Below are 21020 nucleotides of genomic sequence, written 5' to 3'. Positions count from 1 at the left end.
AATAATGTAATTCTTGATATGGTTGGATTTAGGTCTATCATTTAGCTATTTATCTTGTTTGTCCCATTGTTTTTTGTTCCTCTCTTCCTCCTTTCCTATCCTCTTTTGAGTTAACTAAATCATTTTTGTAATTCTATTTTAACTTCTCTACTGGCTTTTTAACTGTACTTTGTCACATTTTTTTATTAAGATGAAATTTACATAACATAAAATTAGTCATTTTAAAATAAAAACATTTAAAACAATTCTGTGGCATTTAGTACATTCACAATGTTGTGTAATCACCACCTCTATCTAGTTATAAAACATTTCCATCTTCCCAAAATAAAACTCCATACCCATTAAGCATGACTATTCTCCCCTCCTCAATGCCTAGCAACCACCAAGCTACATTATTGTTATGGATATACCTATTCTGGACCCTGCATATAAATGAAATCATATAACATATGGCCTTTTATGTTTGGCTTCTTTTATTTAGCATGCTTCCGAGGTTCATCCATGCTGTAGCATGTGTCACTACTTCATTCCTTCTTAAGGCTGAATAAAATTCCATTGTGTGCATATACCACACTTTGTTTACCTATTTTTCTATTAATGGACATTTAGGTTGTTTCCACCTTTTGGTTATTGTGAATAGTGCTGCTCAATGCATTATTTTTTAGTGTTTGCTCAACAGCAGCAATTTTCAAGTGTTTTCATTTAGGACAGCTTTATACTCCTAAAAAGTACTGAAGACCCCCAAAAGGCTTTTATGTGAGAGACATGTAAAATTAAATTAAAAATTTTTAATATTTATTTTTAATTAAAATAAATAATAAATACATTACATTTTAACATAAACAACACGTTTTTATGAAAAATATTTTTTCAAAAAAAATAGTGAGAAGAGAAGCACTGTTTTACATTTTTTGCAAATCTCTTTAATGTCTGGCTTAAAAGACAGATGAATTAACATATCTACTCCTGCATTCAATCTGTTGCGATGTGTTGTTTTGGTTGGTGTATACAAAGAAAAGCAAACCTCATATAGACATGTAATTGGAAAAGGGAGGACCTTGGAGACCTCCTGAATGGGTTCTGGGACACCCCCACAAAGTCCTTGTACCATACTTTGAGAACCACTGTTTTAGGTATTACAGTATACATCTTTAATATTTCAGAGAATAGCTAGAGTAAATATTATACCACTTCATGTAAAATGTAAGAACTTTGCAACTATAAAGTTCCACTTACCATACCCATCCTTTATGATATATTACATAATATAAAGCACAGGAGGAATAAATAGACCTATACAATTGCAAAATTCTTTTGCTTTAAACAGTTCAATATGTTTTAAATAAATTGAGGGGAAATGATAGCTTCTTATGTCATTTCTTGTGTTCTTCATTCACCTAAAGACTCAACTTTCTATCTGGTAGCATTTCCCTTCTGTCTGAAATATTTCCTTGTGGTGCAGTGTGCTGACAATAAAGTCTTAGTTTTTATCTGAAAATTTTGTCTTCATTATTTCTTTTTTTTTTTTAAGATTGAGGAAGGGAGAGGGAGAGAAACATTGATTCGAGAGCAAAACATCAATCAGCTGCCTCTTGCACAACCCCTGCCAGGAATCAAGCTTGAAACCCAGGCATGTGCCCTGACCCAGCTGCCTCTTGCACAACCCCTCCCAGGAATCAAGCCTGAAACCCAGGTATGTGTCCCATGCACTGAAGGGAATCGAATCAGCAACCCTTCAGTGCATGGGACAACAACTGAGCCACACTGGCCAGTGCTGTCTTCATTCTTGAAAGATATTTATGCTGGATAAGAAATCCTGTGTTGACAGCTTTTTTCTTTCAGCACTTTACAGATGCCTTTCCACTGTCTTCTGGTCTCTATTGTTTCTGATGAAAAGTCAGCCAACAAATTTTTCTCTTGCTAAACTAGTGACTATTTCTTGTCTCTTTTCTCCACCTTAATGTAACAAAGCTTCCAAAGGAGGGAGAAAGGGAGAGAGTAGCCACATATTATATATATCATTTGTTTTAAGATTTGAGTCCTAATGCTAAGGTTATTAAATAAGATGGGCGCTTATATGGATAACATTTAGAACTCAAATACTGAACAAGGTTCAGGACTTGAACCATTTCTCTGCAAATACCCTTACTCATGCCTGCCCTCCTCCATCTATCACTCAGGTGGCAGAACCCCAGATCTAATTACGTCCCATTATCCATCTACTCTGAGCACCTAAGTATGAGTAGCAAAAATCCCACTGTGCTGATTGGTCTCAGTTTAAATCAATGACTTCGGATCTTAAAAGACAGGCCAACACTGTCAGCTAATCCTACTATACTTCCCCAGCAAATCTTCTATCAAGACAGCAATTTCATCTCTTCACCTCACTACATATTTATTTGTTAAGGAATAGATGCATGAGGATGAGTACTCCCTTGCTTTCCCAGCCCTAGATCCACTGGTCTTCAGCCTTTGTATCCAGATCTCCCTCTCCTATTATAATGAAAGGAGTGTCTCTGCTCCTGACTATGGCTTATTCCCTCTACTTTGTACTGAATTTTTCAATCTCTTCAAATGCTTAAAATCTTTGCTACTGCAATAATCCTCTCATTCTCTTGCTTTATCAGTTTCTTCTAGGTACTGGCTGGATCATATCCATCTGCCTACAAACTAGCCTTAATGTTGCTATTCTTAAAAATGAATAAACATGCTCTCTAGAAACCATAGCTCCTTCCAGCCTCTCTCTTTTTTCTGCTTCTCTTCCCAGCAAAACCCCTCCAGAGTTATCTATATTTCCTGTCTCCACCTTCTCACCTCCCCTTTTCACTCACTCTGATTAGGCTTTCTTCCTACCAGCCCACTGAAACTTCTCCCATCTTGCCCAATCCATTGGTCAGGTTTCTGCTCTCATCACCTCAACCCTTAGCAGCACTTGATACAACTGGCCACTTCTCTTCTCAAACATTATCTTCTCTTCTTGAGACTTTGATGTGACCACACTCTTTCCAGTTTTCCTCCTTACCCCCACTACTTTCTCAAGCTCCCCTGCAGGGTCTCTCTTCCAGCTCCTCAAGATGCAGCCCAGGATCTGACCCTCCTCATTTCTCCTCCATCCCATGCCTCCACTAGGTGATCTTATCTCAGGACCACCAATGTACTAGTGACTCCCAAATCTATAGCTGCAGCCCTGATCTTGCCTCTGTGCTCCAGACTTTTACATCCAACATCAAGTGACATCTCCACATAGGTGTCTAAACTTTAACTTAATACGTTCAAAGCAAACTCTTGATTCCCTTCCACAGACCTGCCTGCCCCTTTCCCATGTCAGTGAGTGGTACTACCACCACCCAGTTATCAGATGATAAACTAAGAAATTAGTCTTTTCCCTCTTTCCCTGCATCCCGTCCATCAGCATATGTAGCTCTATCTCCACATATAGCCTGAATCCAACCACTTCTTCATATCTCCACTGCTATAGTCCTGGCCATTACCTCTCATGGGCAGCAACATCATCCTAATAGGCATTCCTGCTTCCCCTCTTGCCCCATAGTCCATTCTCTCTCAGTGGGATTATCTTTCAAAAGCATAAAGCAGCTCATGTTGCTCCCCTGCTTAAAACCCTCTAATGGAACATTCTGTCTGTAAATATATAGTCTCCTTATCTCTATCCTCTATAAAAACCTAGAGACAATAACCAGCCCAGTAACAATGAGCATCACTAGGTAGTTCTGAAATATAATTTCCCACTAAAAGTAACCAGAACTTTTGGAAGTGGCTGATTCCAAGTCTAGGGCAAGAAACGTACAAAATGAGCCAGAAATATCTTACCATAACAGAAAATAAGGACCTATCAATGTTTATCAGGGTGACATCAAAAGGACTTGGAAGCTGAATCAAAGAGGTTCCAACTGACCAAAGATGGAACAATTTGAGTTTTAACAGAGATAATGATTGCAATGGATTGAAACCATGAAATATGCTACAATCCAGGAGTTCATAATGATATCGATAAATATAATAATAAGTCACCTTTGAAGCATGATAAGAAACAAATTCATTATCTTAAACCTGGTAACTAAAGAGAGAAGAAGCCAAGCATTTACCCTGCCTTTTCTGTACCTTAACTGTACCACTAGTGAACAAATAATATTAAAGAAAGCGCCTCTTTATAGAAAGGTTCCAACGAATAAATGAAAAAAGATGTAATAGAATTAGAATAGCACCATGTTGCACCCTCCAGTGAATTAACAGATATAGGCACTTTGTATAAGTGGCTGCTAAGGCCATAAAGACAACCAGACATCGCTGTTAAAAGAGCACACTACCATCTTGTCTTGTCAAAGGGATCCAAACCTGTGTCTGATCAAGTCTCTAGATCCAGGCACGAACCTGCATGAAAGAGAGAAGACAGAGGAACATGCTGAGTGAGGTCAAACCTGCCTGGCCCTGAAGTAGATACACTCTAAGGAAAAGAAGGGGAATAAGAGGGAACCTACAGATTAAAAGACTTAACATGCATATCAAGTAAGCTTTTTAAAATAATAGACAAGACTATAACATCGAAGGATGGATATCTGAGTGATAAAATTACAAAGGCACGTAAAGTCGTGATTACTGTGAAAGTCAGGGGAGTGGTCACCTTTGCCAGGAGGGAGGTGGTTGGGGTGAGGGTAGAGTCCCTGCAGGGCTCCTGAGGCGGTTGAAAAGTTTTTTTTGAGACCTGGATGGTAGATACAAAGATGTTTGCCTTCTAATAATTAAGCCGTTCGTTAGGTTGGTTGACTTTTCTACATCTGTGTTTTATTGTGATTTAGAGAGAAAAAAATTTTTTAACGTCTAATACAGGGGTTGGCAAGCTTTTTCCAATGAGCCAGATAGTACTTATTTTAGGTTTTGCTGGCCAGGAGGCGAAAATCGAGGCTATTGTGTAGGTATTTATTTAACCATTTTAAATGTAACCATTTAGCAATGCATAAGGACAAACCCGAGTATTGCGACCCTCGAGGGCCCACGAATCCTTGAATTTCCGATCCCAGGGGGTTCCCACCCCTGGAGCGTCGCGATCCAGGTCACCCTGCTGTCCCCGGGTTCCCGCGAGAGCAGCTCCGCTCTGCAGCCGAGGGCCTGACGACCTCCGCGTCTCTTAGCAACAGGCAGACGCGACCACGCGTCGGTGGGACCCAGGGTGGGGCGGGTGGGAGCGAACACGCATGCGCGCGAGGAGTTCTCGGCTCCACCCCCCAGCTCTAGCTAAAAAGGGAGATCTCTGGGGCACCCAAGCCCTGGGAACTGGACGCACACAGAACTCCGTGTCCCGACTCTTCCCGTAAGTCCTGTACCACACCCTTGTCACTCAAGTATGGTCCAGTAGATTAAGTGGCAACAGCATCACCTAGGAGCCTGCTAGAAATACAGAATTTGCACCTAACCCCAGACCTACTGAATCCCTGTCTGTATTTTTAACAAGATCCCAGGAGGTCCCCATCCTTATTAACATTTCACAAGTGTTGCTTTTACAATCCAGATAAGGCAAAGCCATAAATAAATACATCACCTCTATAGATTGAACTTTTAACCCTGACACTAAAAGACAGCCTTTATGACTTATAAGAGGAAGTTCCCAAAGCTGAGTTCTCTGTGCTCAGCAAGGGCGAAAATTCCAGGAAAGAATGCATCACTGACCTCAGGTTCCTGCTCCCAAAGCCAGTGGGGGAAACCAGGAAGGACAATTTCCATTCCCTGAGTAAGGGATAACATCGAAAGAGAGGATTCAAAGAATGGGCACCTTGGAACTGCAGAGTAACTAAGTCAAATGGCAACATAGGGGTGATCCCAGACACAGGGAAGGCACCCAGGCCCAGCAAACAGCTCCCAGGAAACAGGCCCCACTTTCATATTAAACCTCAAAATGAAAATCCTACTAATACTAAATCAGTGGGTAATTACTCCTGAGAGAAGTTCCCAGGTCAATAACTTCCCAGTGTGGTAAATTCTCTCCATATCCATCTATCTTGGGAAACTGCAGACCTTAAGTTTAACTTCCTCATCAGATGACTGGCAAATCAGAATAGAAGCATCCTAGTCCTAGAAGAACCACTTTGCTTCACTGGGAAATATTAAAAAGAAGAAACTTACTTACCAAAGAACACCACAAAGAAAAGAAAATGATCATCTTTTTAAAAATATATATATCTTTATTGATTTCAGAGAGAGGAAGGAAGAGGGGGAGAAAGAGAGAAACATCAATGACTGGGATCAAGCCCACAACTCAGGCATGTGCCCTTACTGGTAATCGAACTATAATCTCCTATATCCTAGGTCAATGCTCAACTGCTAAGCCAAGCCGGGCAAAAATGATCATCTTTTAATAGCAAGGACAAAATAGTAAAATGAGAGAAAAAAACCCTCTCCAAACAGAAAACACCTCAAAAAATGCACTTCTAAGAATCCAATGTACATGCTACAATATGGATGAACCTTGAAAACATGCTATGTGAAAGAAGCCAGTCACATAGGACCATATAACGTATGGTTGCATTTATATGAAATGTTCAGAATAGGCAAATTCATAGACAGAGAGTTGATTAACTGGTTGCCTAGTGCTGGGAGGGGTTGGGGGATTAAGTGAATGGCTAAAAGTATGGGGTTTCTTTGGGGAATAATGAAAACGTTCTAAAATTAATTGTGGTGATGGATGACAGCTCTGCGAATGTATTAAAAGCCACTGAACTACACCCTTTAAATGGGTGAATTGTATGGTGCATGAATTATATTTCAATAAAGCTGTTTGGGGAAAAAAATCCATGGCTCCTAGATCCACATTTGTCTAAAAACATCAAGTTCCTACTATAATGCACTACCTTTCTGGGCAAAATCTGTACAGAAAATAAAGTTGACATCAGGACTAGGTAGAGGCCCCAGCTAGATTTCCCTAGCAAAACACTCCCATCTTAGTTTGGGGAAGAATTTCACAGTCTTGTCACAAAATTATCAATCTCATGGAAATCCCCATCTGGCTTTTAGGTTCCTGTTTCAAAAACACTGGAAAAACCAAAACAGGCAAAACACACTTTCAAAACACCTTTAATCTATGTGGGAAAGAGAAGAAACAGGATCATGGGACAGATCAGAAGACAAAGTTAAGAATTCACTATCATTAAAGAAACTCGAAGCAAAAAAAGAACTACACATTTCCCAAGGAAGTTGTGTTTCAAAAGTCCCTAAATAACATAATTCACAAAGAATGGTAGCCAAAAGAACCCACCTGGATGGCTGAGGCCTTGTAAGTGACTACTGACCTCAGTTCTTCTACCACTATTGGGTTTTTACCTTGGCAAATTATCTCCTCAGCCTGTTAAATTTCCCAAACCAAGAGCAGAGGGAATCATGAGAAGTCCCATGAGGAACCTGGGCTGCATCCACAAAGGCCTGTGTGGGCCTCATGGTCACAGCTGTCACCATCGAGAGACAGACAGAAGGGGGAGGTGAAACAGGTATCTCTTACCCTAAAGCAAAACACACAAAACTCTAATGGCATCCTGGGATGCTTAGGGAGGGAGAAATCTCTACAGTCATTGGCCAACAGCTTCCCCCTGCCCTGACAAACTGGATTCTCTCTAATCCCCAGGAAAATAAATTAAAAGACCAAATGTTATTAATCAATTAATAATGGAGCAGGTGCTGTTTGGCTTCTGCCTCTCTACTAGACTCCAGTTCTAAAGAGTCTGCTTCAGTCCCTCAGAACAAAACGGCCATTTCCAATGCCAACCACAGGGAACTAGCAAGCGCCTAGAACAGTGCCTGGCACATAAATTTGTTGAATGCCTCTTGAATGAATGTTGGATTTTCCTCTTTGGCACTCTTGCCTTCTTTCCTCAGCTTGGAAACACACGCACACACACGCGCACACACACGCGCGCGCGCGCACACACACACACACGAAGTTCAATCCACGCCTGTTCACTGCAACTCCATTTGTACCCAACTTTGTAAAATTAATAAAATTAACAATTACTGCTACAATATAGATTTCTGGAGGGCATGGATTTTTGCTAATTTTATTACTAACGTACCTTAAGCTCCTGAAACAATGCCTGGCGCATACTAGGCTCTCAATGAGTATTCGTTTAATGCCGAATGAACTGAGGGCCTACAAGCATTCCCTTCACAATCATTTCCACAATGGCTGCAGAGGCTGTCTTGAGTCCTCCCACCACCAGGGGGCGCTGCAGGAAACGCCCAGCTGCCTTCTCACGCCACCTAATATCCCCGAGGTGCCTTTTGACCCCGTGAAGTCTCTGCCCCCAGTTAAGATGGCGGCGTCGGTGGTAGCTGCAGGTGGCGGACTGCGGCGGGCCCTTCGCAGGTCGCCCTCGTGGCGGGGCCCTAGCCGTCGGCCGCTCTCATCCGAGCCCCCTCCAGCCCCGGCGGCGGCCGTGCGTGACGCCTTCCTGAGCTTCTTTCGGGACCGCCACGGCCACCGCCTCGTGCCGTCCGCTTCCGTGCGGCCCCGCGGCGACCCCAGCTTACTTTTCGTCAACGCCGGCATGAACCAGGTGGGGGCGGGGTTTGTGACCTTCGCGAGAGAAAGGCGCTACGGGATTGGGCCAAAGAAGCAAGGGGCGGAGCTCATAGCTTCGCGGGGAAAGAGGCTATGGTTGGGCCTCAGGGGCTGGGGAAGACTCGACGTGGGAACTTCTAGGCTTGGAATTGAGTTTTAGGCCCAGAAACGGTGGGTGTGGAGCCCTGTGGGGGCAGGCTGGTGGAGGAAGTCTGGCTTCATTTATTCATTAGTTGAATGAATAAAGATAGCATTCATTACTTGAATGTGGCGTTGAGCACATACTATATGCTAGACTATGTTCTCTAACCTTTGACTTTGAGCACTGCTTACCCTCCCTCGACTTGGTTGTGTTCATCTGTAAAATGGGGGGGGGGGGGACAGAGGGGGAATTGGCTCACCTTAGAGGCTAAGGTTTAACCAATTTAATAGGGATTTAAGATCCCTATTAAATGCTGACATTGTTAGGCATGTCCAGTGCCCTGTGGTCTCAGTTTTTTTTGTTTTTTACTTGTTTTGTGTGTTTTTTTTTAAATATATCTTTATTGATTTCAGGAGAGGAAATGAGAGGGGGAGAGAGAGAGAGAGATAGAAACATCAGTGATGAGAGAGTCGCCATTGATCGGCTGCCTCCTGCACGCCCCTGACTGGGGATCGAGCCCACAACCCGGACATGTGCCCTGACCAGGAATCAAACCCCAGTCGCCTGGATCCTAAGTCAAGGTTCAACCATTGAGCCTTGCCCGGCTGGGCTGTTTTTTGTTTTTTAAATATATCTTTATTAATTTCAGGGAGAGAGAGAGATAGAAACATCAATGATGAGAGAGTCGTCATCAATCGGCTGCCTCCTGCACGCCCCCGGCTGGGAATGGAGCCCGCAACCCGGGTATGTGCCCTGACCGGGAATCGAACCGTGATCTTCTGGATCCTAGGTCGATGCTCAACTGCTGAGCCACTCCCTACTGGGCGTGGTCTCAGTTTTGTACCCTGAAATTATTGGGTGTGGCTGAAGAAGCTGAGATGGAGGATGCAGCCATTCATTGTCCCATTTCCAGCCACCAACCCATTCCTCCTCCTTTTATCTTGCCTGTTACACTAGCAGAGGATCTCTGTTTCATGATTTTTCCCCCCTGACCTACACACACACTAGAGATGGATGCCCCTGGGCTCCCAGGTTGCCTCCTTGGCCAAGACCACACTGCACGCTCAGGGGCACAGTAAGCCTTCAGTCTGAACAGCCATCTCTGACCTCATTCCCCATATTTCTCTTCTAATGAGGGACTGGGATATCCCTCTGCCCACTTCTTCACATGTTCCAGTTCAAGCCAATCTTCCTGGGCACTGTGGATCCACGAAGTGAGATGGCAGGCTTCCGACGTGTGGCCAACAGCCAGAAATGTGTGAGGGCTGGAGGACGCCACAACGACCTAGAGGATGTGGGCCGAGACCTTTCTCACCATACCTTCTTTGAGATGCTTGGCAATTGGGCATTTGGGGGTGAATATTTTAAGGTGAGTCTCCAGGAAGTCCTGAAGTTAGGAAAGGGTCCGCGGTCAACCAAAAAGGGCGTTAAGATTAATCCTCTCACCTCCTAGAGTTGGCCTAGGCAGACACATACCAGACGCAGAGGCAAAGTGCAGGATGTGTAATAGGAGTGTCTCATCTCCCGAATAGGATTGTAAGCTCCTTGATGGCCAGGACTGTGCCTCCTCCCTAATGACTGGTCAATGATTGTATGAATAAGTAGACAGCAATACTAAAATGCATGAGCTAAAAACCATCCCAGGCAAGAGTGATTAGAGGATTTCATGGAGAAGGTAGGATTTGAAAGAAAGGCGGATTTAAAACAGGGACGAAGCTTTTCGGGCCGGAAAAACCTCAGAGGAGTGATCATGGCTTGTTTTAGAAACAGGGTGGAAACACAGTGGAAATGGTTTTGTCTTAAGCTGAGAGCTGAGCTCATGTGGCTTGATTGATGCTTCAGTGGGGCTTCTTACCCATCTTCCTCTTCCCTCCCCATGTGGGTTTCCACTGCAGGAGGAGGCTTGCAGCATGGCCTGGGAACTGCTGACTCGGGTCTATGGGATCCCCAAGGACAGGCTATGGGTCTCCTACTTTGGTGGTGACCCCAAGGCAGGGCTGGACCCAGACCTGGAGAGCAGGGACGTCTGGCTCAGCTTAGGGTAAGCTCACCCTCCCTAATGTCCACTCCTGGAGGGCAGGAGGCCTGGAAAATAGAGACTACCAGCATGGCCCTCAGCATATCCCAGGAGACTGTGGGGTCAGTCCTGTTCCTCCTCTTGCTCAGCTTGATGGAGAGGCTCTCATGGCAGAGAGGGTCTAGCTTCTGGGTTTGTCTGTCTCCTCAGCACCCACCTGGCTTTCTTTCCAGGGTACCTGCCAGCCGTGTGCTTTCCTTTGGACCACAGGAGAACTTCTGGGAGATGGGGGATACTGGCCCTTGTGGGCCCTGTACTGAGATCCACTATGACCTGGCTGGTGGGGTAGGAGCCCCCCAGCTAGTGGAGCTTTGGAATCTGGTCTTCATGCAGCACAACAGGTAATGGGATGCCAAAGCAGAAGGAGAATCCCTGCTGGAAGTGAGAAAGATAGCAGTCAGGAGACTTTGATCCATTTCTTTTAAAAACACACACTTAAATGGCACTTACTACGCGCTAGGCATGTTTCTAAACACTTCAAATAATAACTGATTTAATCCCAGTCTTTGCCCATAACAGTTTAAACTAGTCACTGCTGCCCTCTGGCCTCTGCTATCTTATCAAATGATGGAGTTAAACTTGATGATCTCTAAAATTTTCTTCCAGCCTTGACATGCCTCTTTCTAAGGGCAAAAAATTCTGTCCCATAAAGGGGATGTCTGGGTCCAGGCAGGGGCCCAAGGGTGGGATGAGGGCAGAGATCACCCTTTATGAGAAAGGACAGGACTTAAGACCATCACTGTCTGTGTTTGAGAGAGGGGTGGGGGGATTATACTGCCTCTAGTTCCTCCCTCTGTCAGACCTCTCCTAATTCCTCAACTCCGCTTGAGCATCTGCCTCACACCTGTAATCCTGTGCGGGGTCTTACCTTGCTCACCTTCCCTGGCCAGAGAGGCAAATGGAAGTCTGCAGCCCCTGCCCCAGCGGCACGTGGACACGGGAATGGGCCTGGAAAGGCTGGTAGCTGTGCTACAAGGCAGACGCTCCACCTACGACACGGACCTCTTTTCCCCGCTGCTCAATGCTATACACCAGGTGAGCCTGCCTCTTCCCTTCCAGAAGCCTCTCTGGCCTGCTCATCACCAGTGCTTTTGGAAACTGGTCTTCATGTAACACAGCAGGTAATGGGGTGCTGAAGCAGGATGATACCCTGGCTGGAAGTGAAAAAGGGAGCAGCTAGGAGAGTGGTGGCAGCTATACTTCTAGGAGTTGGCTGACTGTCAGTTTGGGGCAGTGGAGGTGACCAGGCTATATGTCTGTCATCCTCCAGCAGGCTAGCTTGGACTTGTTCACATCACAACTCAGCCGGGTTCCAAGAAGGAGAGGAGAAGCACACAAGGCCTCTTGAGGCCTAGGCTCAGAACAATGTCATTTCCACCACATTCTGTTGACCAAAGCAAGTCGCAGGCTGGCCCAGATTCAAGAGATGGAGAAATAGATTCTCTCTCTTGATGGAAAGCAACTGTAAAGTCACATTGCTAAGTGTCATGCACACAGATAGGGAAGGATTGTGGCAATTTTTGCAAACAGTCTATCCCAGAGAGGAAAGCTAGAGTCCAGTCTTACAGAACTAGAAGTCCCAAGTAGGGCTTTTATTCTAATGTGGTGAGCAGGGCTTTAAGTGGGGAGGAGCATGATCTGACTGACACTTTTAAAAGACCACTCCTGTTGCTGTGTGGAGGATGGGCTGGAGGGAGATGAGTAGAAGCTGAGAAACCAATTGGGAGGCTGTTTTATACTCCAGGAAAGAGACGATAGGGCATGGCTTAGGCTAGCAGTAGCGGAAGTAGAGAAAAGTTGATTGATTTGAGAAATCTCATGGCGGTAGAAGCAAAGGCCCCACTGATGGACTGGATGGGGAGGGGAAGGAGAAGGCTGGCTCCCAAGTGTTTGACTTGAGCAATGAGTTGAACTGTAGGACTATTTGTTCAGAGGGGGCAGCTTCAGGAAGAGACAGGTCTGGAGCTGCATGAATCTAGCACTCTGCTCTGGAGCACATGTACACACAGCTTATACCGTCCCTGTGTGCCCCCCATAAAGCCTGTAGAGGCAGGTGTAATGGAGAGCTCCTGGAGTCAGGCAGGCCTGATTCAAAGCTCCAATCTGCTCCCAATGAGTTGTGTGGCACCTAGAGCCTCTGAGCCTCTGTTTCCTCTTAAAACGAGCATAGTAATACCTCCCAGAACAGGATGTTTTGGGGATTCGACATCATGTCATCCGAACACCCATACAGTTCTGATAGTAGAAGTTCAGTAAATGACCACACCTGTGATTATTGTTAGTATGAATATGGGCCCCTTGCGGGCAGTGACTGACTCCCACTCATCTTTGAAGCGTCTTCAGCCAGGCCATTCCGATGTAGTTGACGTTAGGGGTGATAAAGAGCATCCCACCTGGGCCAGGTCAGGCAGGGCCAGCAGCCATGTCTTCTCTCCTGCTTTCTAGGGTTGTGGGGCACCCCCTTACTTGGGCCGGGTAGGGGCAGCAGATGAAGGCCGCACAGATATGGCATACCGTGTGGTGGCTGATCACATTCGCACACTCAGTGTCTGCATCGCTGATGGCGTCTCCCCTGGAATGTCAGGCGCCCCGTGAGTCTGAAAGGACTGCGGAGAGGGGCAGGAGCAGCTGGGGCTTGCAGGGGAGAGGAGGGAACAGATGAGAGGTGGGTCTGCTTGAGATGGCAGGAGGAGCTGGGGAAGGGAAAGGGCTTCAGGATGGGAGCACACACTGGACCTTGCCCTCCCCACTCCCCATACTGCTGACCAGGGGCTGGTAGGGGTTTATATCTGTCTCTGAACCCCTCTAGGCTGGTTCTTCGTCGGATCCTTCGTCGAGCTGTGCGGTTCTCTACAGAGGTGTTGCGGGCACCACCTGGCTTCCTTGGCAGCCTGGTACCGATAGTGGTGGAGATACTGGTAAGGACAGAGCTTCCTCACGCCTCTGGGCCTCCCTGGGCACTCAGGGAGCCTGCCACTGAGCCCAGGCAGTGCCCCCAGCCTGGGCTCGCCACCCTAAATGTCTACCCCAGTGTCCTATCAGAAGCTGAGAAAGCTGGACTTGCTTACAAAAAGCAGGGAGCCTTCAGGAGGCTTCCTTGCCCAGGCTGTTAAACACTTGACCTTGGAACCCCTTCTGCCTGTGCCCCACCCCACTGGGAAACTGATTCCCATTTGGGTCCCTCCCCTGTCCATCAGCCCTCTGAGCCTCCGGAACAGGTGTCCTCAGAGAGGCCCAGGGTGTGGAGGTGGAGAGCAGACTGGCTGTCTTTCACACCTCCTCAGCCCTCATTACCTCCTCCAGGGAGACACTTACCCAGAACTGCAGAAGAACTCAGCCCAGGTACTGGATTCGGATGGGGAGGGACGGGCTGACAAGAGAGTAGTGGAGAGGCTCTCGCTGCAGTTCTGTCCCGCCCCTGGTTCAGATCGCTAACCTGGTGTCAGAGGACGAGGCAGCCTTCCTGGCCTCCCTGCAGCGGGGTCGGCGGATCATCGATCGGACTCTGAGGCGCCTGGGACCTTCTGATGTGTTCCCTGGTGAGTGGGGTGCCTTGCCAAGGCATGAGCCCCTCAGGAGAGCCAGGGCAGGTGGAGGAGGGAGCTCTGGGCCAGGCCTGTGCCTCACATGCATGCCCACCTCTCATGTCCCTCTCCCTATACTCTTTGCAACACCCACTTCTCTGTGGTGGGAACACCACCCTGCTTCTCCCCATTTCCCCACTTCCTCACTGCCCAGTTGGCCCTGCCTCAGTCTCTGTTTTCTAAGACTGGCTTTATGCCTAGAATGAGCTTCCCTCCTACTCTGAAATGACGGTTGCCAAGGGAGTACCCTGGGCTACCCTCAGCTCTGGTCTTGGAGCATGAAGCCTAAAGGTGATTCCTGTCCTGGGCCAACGCAGTGTGGGGAGAGGGCACTTGTGCTTGGCCCCTGGTGAGGTTAGAAAAGCCCTGGCCCTTCTCCCTCACTTCTCCCCATCCCCACCCCCATCTTGCCCCTCCCCACTCAAAACCCCTTGTTTTCCTTCCAAAAAGCCGAAGTGGCCTGGTCCTTGTCAATGTCTGGGGACCTGGGGCTCCCCTTGGACCTAGTAGAGCTGATGCTGGAGGAGAAAGGGGTGCAGCTGGACTCTGCTGGGCTGGCACGGCTGGCCCAGGAGGAGGCCCAGGTAACAGGCTGGGGCACCCCCACCAGGGTTCCTTTGGGACAGTCAGCCCATTCCCCACCGCTGAGTTCCTGGGGGGGGATCTGCGGCTATTGAGGAAAACAGGAGGCTGAGCTAGGTCTGTCCTTCACTTCAGGTCCCTCCCACAGCCCATAGAAAGAACACTAGTGCAGTAGGCTAACCAGAGGAATGGAAGGGGAGAGGCCAGCACAGCATCCTGGGAGGCATCTCCAGGGGCAGAATTTGGTGAGAGAGGCCTGATCCTGAGACCCCGCGCAATGGGCGGTTCACCAGCCAACCCAGGGTCTCTAGCAGCCAGCCAAACCCTGAGCGCTTATTCCAGAGGGGCCTGCAGGGTCCACAGAGCAGTGTGGCAGGGGCAGGGCCCTTTGGAGGCTCAAGGCCCCTTGCACTCTCCATGCACCCCTTCTGTACACACACACACATACCCGTCCTGCAGCACCGGGCCCAGCAGGCTGAGCCAGTTGAGGAGCAGGGACTGAGGCTTGACATCCATGCGCTGGGGGAGCTACAGCGCCGAGGACTACCCCCAACTGATGACACCCCCAAGTACAACTACTGCCTTCAACCCAGCGGGGGTTATGGTGAGAGGCTGGACTGAGGCCACAGGCTTGCCTGACCGTGATTGGGAGGGATGGGCAGATGGTTGCCCTACATATTCCCCGTGGGAGCCACCAGGGGTTGCTGTGGCCCTAAGCTGGACTTGCCACTCCCCAGCCAGGTGCCTGTTGGCTTCAAGTAAGGCACAGACCCACCTGTACGTCTCAAACCCCTGCCTAGCACTGACAACCATTATTTGCCTTGGCAGAGTTTGGCACCTGTGAGGCCCAGGTGCTCCAGCTGTACACAGAGGACGGAACGGCCGTTGCCTCCGTGGGGAAAGGCCAGCGCTGTGGCCTCCTCTTAGACAGAACCAACTTCTATGCTGAACAGGGAGGTCAGGCTTCAGACCGAGGCTACCTGGTGCGGGTGGGGCAGCAGGTGAGCCACACACACAGGGTAACTTCTGCAGGAGGCAGACCTGAGCGGGAAACGGAGCCAAGGGGAGGGAAAGGCTACAGGTAGTCACTTTTAGCACCTTGGCCCCTGACCTTCCCCAGGATGTGCTGTTCCCAGTGGCTCGGGCCCATGCCTGTGGAGGCTTCATCCTACATGAGGCTGTGGCCCCTGAGTGCCTGAAGGTGGGGGACCGGGTGCAGCTGCATGTGGATAAGGTAAGGACGCCACCCCTGCTGTTCTTGATATCCTGCAACCCCTTTACTCTTCCCACCCCCCACTATCACCCAGAACCCTGGGTGACAAAAGCATTTCAGGCCTGGCGTCTGGGCTGCATGGAGAAGCACACGGCCATCCACCTGCTAAACTGGGCACTGCGGCAGGCCCTGGGCCCTGGCACAGAACAGCGAGGCTCCCATCTCAATCCCGAGCGGCTACGTTTTGACGTGGCCACCCAGGTGAGCAGGGCACAGAAAGGCAGGCTCAAAGTGAAAAAGCCTGGTGGTGTGGGGTGTCTGGCCAGTCTGAGGGCCTGGTCTCCCTGTCATTCAGTCAGTATGGGAACTTGGGTGTGTGTCTTCCCATTAGGCCCTCCTGCACAGCAGGGGATCAGCTAGGCAGTGTCTGGAGTCCTCCCTTCACCCCAGCCACCCATCTTCCTTGTTCCTGCTGTCACCCAAGCCATTCTTGTGCAAAGGAGCTGCTCTTTCCCTTCTCTGCCACCCTGTTTCCCTCCTCTCTGTGCATATCTGGCTCAATATTTCCTCTAGGAAGCACCCACTGGCTAAATCCCATTCCACCTGACTACTTCCTGCTCCACCATCTCCCTCGTCCTGTACTTCTCTTCCATTGGGCTGCCCCTTGTCATAAGCCCCTTGAGTACAGAACCTCCATTTTCTGCTTTCATCCTCACTCGATATGTTTATTGATTTTAGAGGAAGGGGGTGAGAGAGGAAGAGAGAAACGTCGATGTGAGAGAAAAGAGAAACATTCATTGGTTGCCTCCGTACACAGCCCTATGGGGTATCCAACCTGCAACCTAGGTATGTGCCCTGACCCGGAATTGAACCCGCTGACTTTTTTGGTGTATGGGACAATGCTCCAACCAGCTGAGCCACCCGGCCAGGGTTCTCCATCTACTTTTAATTCCTAATGAAAGGCCTGCAGCTTCCAATAGGCCCAACTCCCAGGTAGCTTTCTAAAGAAAAGAATTGTTTGCTCCACAAATGTTTATTGAGCACCTGTTAGGCTCTAGCTAGAACCTGGGGGTAGTTCAGTGAACAGTGACTGCTTCTTAATGCGTCAGCTGCAGGCATGGGGCTGACTGCCAATCAGTCTGTCCCTTTCCCTCCCATCTACCAGGCCCCGTTGACCCCAGAGCAGCTCCGGGCAGTGGAGAGCACTGTGCAGGAGGTCGTGAGGCAGGATGAGGCCGTGTACATGGAGGAGGTAGCCCTGGCACGCACTGCCCATGTCCCTGGTCTGCGCTGTCTGGATGAGGTGAGTTGGGGGAGCCCCCTTGGTGGTGGTCACCTTCCCCCCACAGGCCTGTTAACAGACCTGTCCTCTCACCCACAGGTGTACCCAGATCCGGTGCGGGTTGTGTCAGTGGGAGTGCCTGTGGCCCATGCACTGGACCCAGCCTCTCAAGCTGCACTGCAGACTTCTGTGGAGCTGTGCTGTGGGACGTGAGTCGCCCCCTTCTGCCTACCTTTGCCTGGGGCTAGATCCTCACCCTTCCTTGATTTGGAGCTCAGGCTGCTCTTTCTCTTCCATAACCCCCTGACTTCTTCCTCCCTGCCTCTGCCCACAGGCACTTGCTGCGCACAGGGGCTGTAGGGGACCTGGTCATCATTGGAGAGCGCCAACTCGCCAAGGGCATCACCCGTCTGCTGGCCATCACTGGGGAGCAGGCCCAGCAGGTTGAGCACTTCAGCAGGGCGCAGGAGACTGCTGAGTGTGGATGGGGGCAGGGGCCACATACAGTTGATACTCTCGGGCTGGGGGATGCCCAGCAGCAGAACCAGTGTTCCTACATGTGCACTGCTAGCAGCTGGCAGCTGTTATGTTTATTTGGTGCCTTGATTGGTACTGATTGTTAAATATTTCTAATTTGGCCTTGAGCATCAATAGGTTGAGAGCCTCGAAAGTAAGCCAAGCAGCCCTAACCATCCTGTTCCCTCCCTGCAGGCCCGAGAAGTGGGCCAGAGCCTGGCCCAGGAGGTGGAAGCAGCTGCAGAGCGGCTGAATCGGGGCAGCCAGGATGCGGTGGAGACTCAGCGGCTGTCCAAGGACATGGGAAAACTCATTGATGTGAGGGTCATGCCCACCATGAAGCTGCACACACAAATATGTGTCCTGGTCCTTTGCCCTTCCCCATGCCTCTCTGAACCCTTCCAGTCTCTCCCCAGCATTCCTGTTGGACTCCAGCTGGCCTAGGTGTTTGTTTGTCATTTGTCTGCAGGGTGGGATGTGGTGGGTGTGGTCCCTTCCCTGGCCCTGCTGATCCCTGCCTCAAAGGCTGTGGCTCAGAGAGGGGCAAGGATGATGTACTACTTCTGGCCATAGGCCGTGGACACCACTGTGATACCCCAGTGGCAACGGCGGGAGCTGCAGGCCACACTGAAGGCACTGCAGCGGCGTGCCAACACTGCTATTCGGAAGCTGGAAATAAGGCAGGTAGGAGGGGATTTGGCTGCACCCATGGGGGCAGATACCAGGCACACGCAACAAGGGTCAGAGACACTCTAGTAGGAACACAGAGGAGCCTCAGGCCTGGTGTGGGGATGGGTGCCAGCTCCCTCTCCTCCCAGCTGGACACCATCACCAGACCCCCACTTTGCCAAACTATCTTCCCAGCTCCGAAGCCTGGTTCAGGCTCTCCCTCCAGGAAGCTGACTGATTACTCCATTCAGCCCTAATTACTCCTTGACTGCATTCTCCTTCCTCCTGCCTCCTCTCGTCCATCTGTATTTCTGCCTTAGTCCTTTCACCTTCAGTGACCTATTTGTCATGGCCTGGAGCTAACATGAAAGGGAGGAGGTGAGGGAGGAGAGGAAGGACTCACTGGAACCTAAAAGAAGGATACCATTTCAGGCAGGACCCCTGGGGGGAGGAGAAAGGGAAAGGGAGGGGGTTCCTGGACTGGGGCTCAGTTCAGAAGTGGGAGCCAGCTGCCTTCTGGCCTGACCCCTATGCTGTCCTCCCTGTCCCACAGGCTGCACAGAAATCACAGGAGCTGCTGCAGCGGCACTCAGAGGGACCCCTGATTGTGGACACAGTTTCCACTGAGTCCCTCTCAGTGAGTATTGGGGTTGGGGGTAGCCACAGGGCCTGGGGAGGGGAAAGTCCTGATGGGGAGGAAGCTGGGAGTTGGGGGGCTACAGGATCACCACCTGCCCTCCCTTGCCCAGGTGCTGGTGAAGGTGGTCCGGCAGCTGTGTGAGCAGGTGCCCAGCACGTCTGTGCTGCTACTCAGCCCCCAGCCCCTGGGGCATGTGCTGTGTGCCTGTCAGGTGGCCCAGGTGAGGGAAGTGGGAGAGCAGCCCCCACCCCGCCCATCTCTAGTCCAGCCCTCTGATTCCACTCTTTTTATTCCTCTCAGACAAGGGAGCCAAGGCTGGGTAGAGGCAATCTATGAAGACACCCCAGGACATAGATAGGGCCATCTTCTTGTCCCTTACCACCACACATCCCCACCAGAGAGGGTTCCATGAGATTCCCTGATTACCACTATCCCCCTCCAGGCTGCACATCCCTTGCAAACATGCATCAACTTCCACACACATTCCCAACCCAACCCTCGCCTGTCTTCACCCCATTCCCCCCATGTGCCTGGCTGGGGAGGGGGCTCTAGTCACCTTGACTCCACTCCCAAGGGTACATTGAGTGGATGGTGGCAGGGACGGCTGCTCTACAGTGCTGCCCCTTCTGTTTCTGTCCCCAGAGTGCCACGCCAGCTTTCACAGCAGAGGCCTGGGCGCTGGCTGTGTGCAGCCATATGGGGGGCAAGGCCTGGGGCTCCCGAGTGGTGGCCCAGGGCACTGGAAACACTACTGATTTGGAAGCTGCCCTCAGTACAGCCCGAGCCTATGCCCTCAACCAGCTCTGACCCAGGGACTCACATAGACTAAAGAGACTAACAGTTACTGGTCAGTTGCTGAATGTTGCAAGAACCAAACAGACAAAACTTCCTGAAGGAGCCCTGAAGGAACCAACAGAACCTCCCTGGAGGCTGAAGCAGAGGACTGGATGCTGGAGGCCCAGCAGCTGAGCTGAAGAGGGCCACCCTGGGCTGGGTCCTGCGTGGACACGGAGAAGTGGGCCCAGAGACACACCCACTAGGTGAATGTGGAAACATGGGCTGTCCTGGCTGTGACTGCTCATTAAAAAGTATTTCCCAGAGGAGAGGAAGTTCCAGAAGGTTTTTTTGCTTAAAAAGAGCAGACTTTCCCATCCTGGCATGGGTGCCCCATCACCAATCTGAGTCCTCACACTGGGCTGAAAGACCACCCAGTATCCACATCAAGGCCATCGTCATTGCCACAATGCTCGGTCAGGCTCTCTATGCCAGCCTCTCCTAGGCATCCAAAAAGGCCTCCCTGGCCACCAGGATCCAGAACTGTCACGTGAAAGTCGCTATAGCAGGGCAGATTCTCTCTGTGTCACTTAGTTCTTAAACAATAGCTTGTCTTACTGAAGGCCCTGGTGATTTGATGATAAAATGAGTAGCAGGTACTGGTCAGCTCCTGAGAATATAGTGAGAACCAAACGGACAAAACTTCCTGTCTTTGTGGAGCTTACTGCTAATGGGAAACGGGCAATAAAGAGAAAGAAGAGGGTGTCTGTCCATGATGAGGTCTGAAGAAAGCAGACTGGGGATCAGGATGGTGGGGTAGTGGTATTTCCGTGCTGAGAGGTGACACTTGGAAGAGCTGTCCAGGCTGAGGGAACCGCCAGTGCAGAGGCCCTGAGGGGGAGGAGGGCAGCAATCAGCTGGGAGAGTGGCAGGTAATGGGGTGAAAAGAGCAGGAACCAGAGGAACACTACTTTTTAAACA

The 21020-nt window shown here is 49.6% G+C and overlaps 1 protein-coding gene across 1 annotated transcript; it reads left to right on the top strand.

Moving 5' to 3' along the window:
- Positions 1-8312: 8312 nt before the first annotated feature.
- AARS2 (alanyl-tRNA synthetase 2, mitochondrial) lies at positions 8313-20535 on the top strand. The gene is made up of 22 exons (XM_016212853.2): positions 8313-8555; positions 9880-10071; positions 10598-10743; positions 10953-11120; positions 11670-11814; positions 13225-13370; positions 13589-13697; positions 14083-14121; positions 14207-14318; positions 14814-14947; positions 15405-15549; positions 15774-15946; positions 16066-16179; positions 16279-16419; positions 17324-17461; positions 17540-17649; positions 17775-17883; positions 18152-18274; positions 18530-18640; positions 19179-19262; positions 19375-19485; positions 19908-20535. Exons 1-22 carry the CDS (start codon positions 8313-8315, stop codon positions 20070-20072), a joined length of 2958 nt encoding a protein of 985 aa, XP_016068339.2. The 3' UTR covers positions 20073-20535.
- The last annotated feature ends 485 nt before the right edge of the window (positions 20536-21020 follow it).

This window comes from Miniopterus natalensis, chromosome 5, assembly GCF_054644295.1.
Source record: "Miniopterus natalensis isolate mMinNat1 chromosome 5, mMinNat1.hap1, whole genome shotgun sequence".
Taxonomy (NCBI): Eukaryota; Metazoa; Chordata; class Mammalia; order Chiroptera; family Miniopteridae; genus Miniopterus; species Miniopterus natalensis.
This window is presented reverse-complemented; position numbering and strand designations above follow the sequence as displayed.

Coding starts and splice junctions, on each gene's coding strand:
- AARS2 (XM_016212853.2), top strand. CDS start 8,313: ATGGCGGCGTCGGTGGTAGCTGCAGGTGGCGGACTGCGGCGGGCCCTT. Junction 8,556..9,879: donor TCAACGCCGGCATGAACCAG/GTGGGGGCGGGG, acceptor CACATGTTCCAG/TTCAAGCCAATCTTCCTGGG. Junction 14,948..15,404: donor TGGCCCAGGAGGAGGCCCAG/GTAACAGGCTGG, acceptor CCCGTCCTGCAG/CACCGGGCCCAGCAGGCTGA.